This window comes from Uranotaenia lowii, chromosome 1 (genome assembly GCF_029784155.1).
Source record: "Uranotaenia lowii strain MFRU-FL chromosome 1, ASM2978415v1, whole genome shotgun sequence".
NCBI lineage: Eukaryota > Metazoa > Arthropoda > Insecta > Diptera > Culicidae > Uranotaenia > Uranotaenia lowii.
Window position 1 is genome coordinate 214,318,648 of NC_073691.1, and position 8,028 is coordinate 214,326,675.

The 8,028-nt window shown below is 41.3% G+C and overlaps 1 protein-coding gene across 1 annotated transcript; it reads right to left on the reverse strand.

The window, feature by feature from the left end:
• Positions 1–2,197: 2,197 nt before the first annotated feature.
• Positions 2,198–7,423, reverse strand: LOC129738386 (uncharacterized). The gene has a single exon (XM_055729566.1). It carries the CDS (start codon positions 7,421–7,423, stop codon positions 2,198–2,200), a length of 5,226 nt encoding a protein of 1,741 aa, XP_055585541.1.
• Positions 7,424–8,028: the final 605 nt, after the last annotated feature.

The window sequence follows — 8,028 nt, forward strand, 5'->3', positions numbered from 1 at the left end:
ACAAAAGTTACCCGAGGTACAATTTTTCAGGCATGACTCTAAAAATACGATTTCTATAGAATTATGGACGATTGTTTTCATAGGAAACTCCTATTTTATGTTTAACAACCAGTAAATCTATTTCAACCAAAAAATCAAAACAATATTGCGAGATTCTGATTTCAAAACATAAATAGTTATTTAATTTCATTTTTTCATTTCATCATTGCTTTTGCCAGACATTTTTTGACTGATTTGTGGATGGAAACGATTATGTTCTCATGAATCGTCCAAAATTTATAGAAATCGCATTTTTAGGTTCATGCCTTAAAAATTGTACCTCCCGTAACTTTTGATCCCATCAATAAAACTTTCTAAAAACTTCAGATATGCTTACTTTATATTTCAACAATCACTCTGAAAAATTTTAACAAAAAAAGTAGTTAAGTTCCTGAGATATTGCAGTTTGAATGAGAAAAGTCCAAAAAGTTCGATTTTCGTAGAATTACTTTATTTCAAGCCACACAAACTCCAGAAAGCTCAAATTTTGTGGTATAACAGTGTGATAGTTGATCTATCTAACTCAGAAAATTTGATCAAAAAATATCATCAGAATCAAAAGTTATGGAAGTTCAAAGTCGAAGTGGCAGTGCGCGTGCTTCCAATTTCTATACAATTATGAACGGTACTGTAGATCGGCAAGATAGAGGTGGGAGAAATCGATCATTCAGTTTTGTCAATTCTTAGGAAATATTGTGCTACCAAGGAAATTGAGGTTAAAGGTGCGGTAAGATTTCAGTGGCTTAAAGGTAAGGTAAGGTAATGGGTAAGATTTTGGGTTTTTTTTAAAGTAAGATTGATTTATTGATAATCCAATTGTTTCTTTTCATATAAAAATATTAGAACAGCCAAACACTTGCCAACCGGACAGATATCTAAACGTTTGCGTAATACCTGTCATAAATGTGTTACATTAAGAATGTTATTAAATTTATAACAGTTGCGTAAGTTCATCCAAATAACACATACATTTACACATACTACATTCATACCATAACAGTTCATACGAAGCCATGGTGTCGGGTATGCGGTGATTTGCTTTGTAGATTTGCCAAACTAATAATCTAAAGGATGCAAGTTAGCGCATGGGTTGGCGAAACTGCGTTGAATCCGTGCACCCATGGTGGATTGCCTACATTCATACATACATGTGTTGAAATTACTATTATGTTTTTAAAACGAGTGGCTGGAAGCGAAGTGAGAGGCGCATAAGAATTTGCATGAAATCGTCGTATAAATAAGGTGATTCTTCAAATTAAGTTGCGCCTTAAATCCTGGAAGTTCGTTCATATGCTCGTTTTATAAATCATGTTCCAGGTTTGTGATATTCTCCAAAGTTTTATTTGCTAATGGTAATTCAGAGGTAAGTTTTAGAGTAATAAAGATTTTTTTCTTCGTTATGATTCGTTGCTATGACAACACATTTGAATTGTTCGGGTTACTGTTACTGTTAATTGATTATATCGATGTTCGAAACTTTCTCCCGCAAAATCTTTTTGAATATTTAATATCGAAAGATTTTGTGATGGTGCTAATTTTTTATCTGTTCTTCCAATATTTATTTTCAAGAGCGAGTATAGGCGCTCTTTCTGAGGCCAATGACCAGAGATGATGGTGTACGAAACACACACGAAAATTGGCACTTGACGATCGATAGTGTAGTTGACGATGTTGGAGAACTCAATATCGTCGTTCTTCAATTTGAAGTAGAAGGATGCAAGTTTTTCGTATTAGGACCATAAAGGACCAATGATCTTGAAGGTTGCCAGTTAAAACAATTGTATCGTCAGGAAATAGATCACGGTCACAACTTAAAAGAAACTTCACTTCACTTGGATTTAATCCAATAAATAATACTTTATTTAGGAAAACTTTAGGACTACAATTTTTATTCTAATTCCACCTTTTAATTCAACGTGGCTAGGTGACCGGTTTGTTCGACGGTTGGTAGAGAAGAGAAAAAGGAATCAAAAATGCTCTATCATTGTAGGCGGGAAAACTGAATTTTCATGACAGGAGCTAAAATTGCAGTTGAAGAGATGGATTCTAAACTTAATTCTAAAATGTTGTGCGCTAATTCAAATTGTGTACGTTACATAGAACCGGCCACCTGAAATGTTACATTTCAATTCATTCTTATAACTATCACTGTATAAATTCATTCATCAATTTTATCCTTGAAGTTGGTTGCATCGTCGCTCGATGAAAACTCTTCTTCGAATGGTAGCGGACATATCATGGCTACCGATCGCTTGAAGTTTCCAGCTGCAGTGCGAATCGTTACAACTCGCGTGATTCCGTCTTCTCCAGGATGAAGTGTTTCAATGCGGGCCAACGGCCATCGTACAGGCGGCAGCAATTGGTCACGAAGAATAACTATTTGACCAACCTTCAGGGTGACCTGTTTTGGGTCCGTAGTCGTGTAGCGATGCAATTCCACCAGATATTCGTTGGTCCAACGATTCCAAAAGTGTTGAGTCCTTTGTTGGATCAGTTCGTACCTCCCAAGTCGATTTATAGGAACCTCCTTGTAGTCAGGATCAGGCAGAGTCATCATTGGAGCTCCTATCAGGAAATGTCCTGGTGTCAAAGCCTCAAAATCGTTCGGATCATCAGATAGAGGGCACAGAGGTCGGGAATTCATACATGCCTCTATCTGAGCCAGCGTCGTTACCAGGTCTTCGTAATAGAGCGAGGAGCTGCCCACTTGTCGTAGAAGGTGTTTCTTGGCGACCTTAACCGCAGCCTCCCAAAGTCCGCCAAAGTTGGGAGCTCTGGGCGGTATCAAATGCCAAACAATCCTAACTGCAGCGAGACTACTTTGAATGTTTTCGACGTCAGCACGATTGTGGAACATTTTAAATAAAGCATTTAATTCGGACTTTGCTCCACAGAAATTCGTCGCATTATCAGAGTAAATGTGCTGAGGATAACCACGACGGGACATAAATCTTCGTAAGGCTGCCAAAAATGCGTCGGTGGTTAAGTTTCCCACTAATTCTATATGCACCGCCTTGGTGCGGAAACATACGAATAAAGCTACGTAGCCTTTTGTTGGACCAGCCCGACGGTTTGGAGATTTGATAAAGACTGGTCCACAGTAGTCAATACCAGTAGCGAGAAACGGACGACCAGGGGTAATGCGAGGGGATGGTAATTGACCAACGGGTTGATTTATTGGTTGGGGATCGACGCGGGCGCATCGAAAACAAGTTCTTAGAACACTCCTTACTGCTCTCCTTCCATTTATCGGCCAATACTCAGATCGAATTGTGGCCAATGTGAGTGAGATCCCTCCGTGGACTAATCTTCGATGATAACTCATTATCAACAAACGGCTGAAGTGGTGGAAACCAGGTAGAAGTATGGGGTGTTTTTTCTCGAACGGTTCTCGAGAGTTCCTGAGCCGGCCACCCACTCGAACAATACCAGAAGGGTCGAGGAATGGGTTGAGTAACTTGAGGCTGGATTTATTGGATACAAACTCTCCCTTTTGCAGACGACGTATCTCTTCATCGTAACACTCATGTTGTACAATTGTTATCAGTGCAAATTTGGCCCTCTCCAACTCTTGCACAGATAATGACGATGATTCGGGTCGGGTTTTCTCTCGGGTGAGTTGGGAAAATCGGAAACAATAGGCAATAACTCGGACCATTCGATGATAAGAGGAAAATCGGGTAATTATTGGGCTAGGTGGTGGTGGAGCTTGGGCAACCAGAGTAGTCAGTTTTCGTTCTAGAAGTTGATCGGACCAGTCGGGCATGGAGAAACTTTGTGATGGCCAGTTTTCTTCCCCCTGCTGCAACCAGGACGGTCCCTTTGTCCAAAGATCGCTTGATAAAAGTTGATCGACCGAAACTCCTCGGGACACTAAATCTGCAGGATTACTTGAACCAGGAACATGATACCAATTCGAGCCATGGGAGAGTTGTTGGATTTCTGCTACTCGGTTAGCAATAAACGTTTTCCAATTGCTAGCGGGAGATCTAATCCAGTGGAGGACAACCATCGAATCGGACCAGAATCTTGACGAGGAAATATTCAGTTTGAGGGCATCGTGAACTTTCTTGTGTAGTTTAGCAGCATCGTATGCAGCACATAGCTCAAGTCGGGGGATACTTCTTTTCTGAAGAGGAGCTACCCTAGATTTAGCTGCGAGTAACGAAACTTTCACCTCTCCATTAGGTCCGATTGATCTACCGTAAACGCAGGCACCATAGGCAGTTTCTGATGCATCAGCGAAGCTATGCAGTTCAATATTTTGGTCAAAAAATGCATGTCGATCAATTCTTAAATTTGATAAAAAAGGCAATTCTTCCAAATATCTAGTCCAGGAATTTTGTAATTCAAGAGGCACTTCATCATCCCAGTCTAAAGACAAAGTCCATATTTGTTGTAGCATAACCTTTGCGCGAACTACTATAGGAGCAACAAATCCGAGAGGGTCGTATAATCGAGCGATATTAGAGAGCATGTTCCGTTTTGTGATGGGCCCTTTGTTCATTTGAGGGCAAAAATCAAATCTAAATTTATCAGTTAGTGGTTCCCAAGATATTCCCAAAATTTTAATCGTTTCTTCCGGATCAAATTTGCGGATGGTTTGGGTAGCAAGATTTTCCGGCGCAATCCCTTCCAAGGCTTGATTTGCATTGGAGCACCATTTTCGTAGCGGGAAACCTCCTCTCGATGTTAACTCATCCATTTCTATACGCAGCTGTTTGGCCTGTGTGGCGGTCGCTGCCCCACTGATGAAATCGTCCATATACATGTCTTCAACGAGGGCTCGAGCAGCAAGTGGAAATGAGTGGCCTTCGTCGTCTGCGAGTTGCTTGAGAGTCCGGGTGGCAAGGAAGGAAGATGGGGCTAGACCATACGTAACAGTGGTCAACTCAAATTTGGATATGGGTTCTTGTTTATCAAAACGCCACACGATTCTTTGGAGAGCTCGGTCTTCGGGGTGGATGTCAATCTGCCGATACATCTTCTCAATATCAGCGAGAAGAGCAATCTTGTGTTTCCGAAATCGAATTAGTAGGCAAATGAGCTCGTCTTGGAGCACAGGTCCAACCAAGAGCGTATCATTTAGAGAAAACCCTGTGTTTGTCTTAGCTGAAGCATCGAATACGCAGCGAAGTTTTGTCGTCGTACTTGATTCCTTCATTACAGCGTGATGAGGAAGATAGAATGTAGTGGGTGGATCAACGTCGTTAGAATCTAATTTGCGCATGTGGCCTAATAGTAGAAATTCCTTCAGAAATATGTGGTATTTTAGTTTGAGGTCAACATTCCTTTCCAGTTTTCTTTCAAGGTTCAAAAAACGACGGGTAGCATTTCCAAATGAATTGCCTAACATTCTTGAAATTCCTTCCCTTTTAGGATATTTGACGACATAGCGTCCCGAAACATTTCTGGTAACCGTATCGCTGTAGAATTTTTCACAGTATTGTTGAGCTGGGGACAATATTACTGAATCAAGACTTTCAATTTTCCAAAATTGTTGGAGGGTGTGGTCAATAGATTCGAGGGTTGAAATGTGGCATGTAATATTGGGATTTTCTTCTTGCGATGTTGATTTTCCTGAGACTAACCAACCAAATACAGTCTCTACTAACACCGCGGATGGACTTCCGAGTTCTATCCGGCCACCTTTCAGGAACGAGTAAAAATATTCCGCTCCGATAATTAAGTCAACCTTCTGCCTTACATTGAAGTTGGGATCTGCGAGATCAACATTGTTTGGGATCTTCCACGAGGTTTTCGGAGTAGTGGTGGATGGGAGATGAGATGTTAGATTGCGTAATACTATACAGTCCAATGGGAACGAGAAATAATTGAATCTAGATTTGACTGTAGTTGAAACAGAACAAACTGCTCGAATTTGGGACTCACCCACACCGAATATGGGGCTATCGATGGGGGTTTTGGGTAACCGAAGTTTGTTGCTCAGCTGTTCACTCATAATATTACATTGGGAGCCCGAATCCAAAAGCGCGCGCGCAAAGTGCAAACCGCCATTTCCATCTAGTACGTGAACTACCACCGTGGATAGGAGAACGTCTGCTGCTTGGGAAATTCCGACCGAGTTCAGGGATACTGTTGCAGTTTGGCCACTAGAAATTGGAGGAGATTGGATGCTGCTATTTGTGTTCGGTGTTCCAGGTGATTCAAATCCGGGGTGCAACAGTGAATGGTGTCGCTTTCGACAAATACGACATGTGTATTTGGACGTGCATTTACGTGCAAAGTGATCATTGCGAAAACAGTTGCTGCAAATTTTCTTTTCGTTGACCAAGTTCAGACGATCAAAAAGCGACATTTTTTCAAAAACTGGACATTGGAAGAGTGCATGATACTGTTTGCATGCTAAACAACCTGCATGAAAACCATCCGTACTAGCATAAGTGTTGATCCGTGAATTTGATATGTGTTTTTGCCTTTTATCTACCGAAATAAATTTTGCCTTTTTATCAACTGTTTGTTCTGAGTTAATCGACAAAGATTCGAGTGTCCGAATTTTCCGAGTGAGAAATTCAATAAGAATTGTGTAAGTAGGTTCCTCCCCGCCCGATACGAATTCCTCCCAATCTCTTTGCGTCTGGTCATCAACTCGTGAACAAAGTAATTGGACCAACAAACTACTCCAGGATTCCGTAGGTTCATCAAGTTGTTTAAGAATTTTAACATGACGCTGAAACTCTTCTACCACGGCTCGAAGATTTCCAGCATTCTTTCCGAAAATTTTAGATTGCCCAGTGATTGCTTGCAAATGCTTTTTCTTGAGCAAATACTTATTGGAATATCGATTAACAAGTGATTCCCAAGCCACGACATAGTTGTTGGCACTGATAGTGAGTGATTCGATAAGTTGCAGTGCATCCCCTTTCAAGGCAGAACGTAAGTATTGAAACTTTTGAATGTTGGGAATCTCAGCTGATGTGTGAATGAGGGATATGAATGAGTCATGGAAGGTCAGCCAATCATTCAAGTCGCCATCAAAGCTTGGAAGGGAAATTGTTGGAAGTCTCATATTTGAAACATGGGGAATTGGTTGCATGGGAATTGAATTTTGGGGATCAACAACCGACACAGGGAGCTTCGACACCAAACCACCTTTAACCCGAAAATATTGTTCCTCTACCTTTGCCCGTACAACAGAGTTTGTCGAAATAAATTGTGGGGAATCATCCATTTCTTCATACTCGCCTTGAATTTCCTCGAAGGTTTCCATGAGTTTATCCAACTTGTCCAGACGTAGTTTAACCTCGTGAATATCTCGGTTTTCATCGTAACGCTTCAGGAAGTCCTCAACACGATTGATGGCATCCAGTAGGTTCTTCCGCTTCAGTTCCTTTTTGAGGAGTTTCTTCTCGGCGGTGCTCATGATGATACGTGTTACAATCCGGATCTAAAACAGTATAAGAACACCGGAAAGCACCTTTCGGAAAAATAGGAAAATAGTTGGACAGACACTCACCTGTGCCTGTCCAAAGACAGGCCTTGTATTTATATAAGCAGGAACTAGCGGGAAAACAGTTGATCTGAAGTGACCTCCAGCGCTTGACAACAGTTGGGCAATCCGATTAAGGTTAAGTTTGATTTTGGGCTATGGGATTTCAGGTTTCTACCGACGGCAACGGTACAGCTTCTCTACGGAGGAAGGTCCCAGAACGAATGATGTTCCCGAAGGTGAACCAGGTAATTGAACCTCCGGATCCCGATATCTTCCGGCAGTTGCCACGTGGAAACGACGAAGTTGAGTTTTGGTCTAAAATTTCCAAAAAAAACGACCCAGGAAGTACCGCACTAATTTCGGAACGGTTTTGGAAAGGTACTCACATGTACTCTTAGGAAATTATGCCTTGTATTATTTAATAAATCCGGATTCCAGGGATTGGTCCCACGGGTAGGGTTAGGTTCGACCGATGACGTGAAGTTTCACAAGTGTCCAAGTTTCCGTGATCCTGGTCACGGCACCAATTATGTATC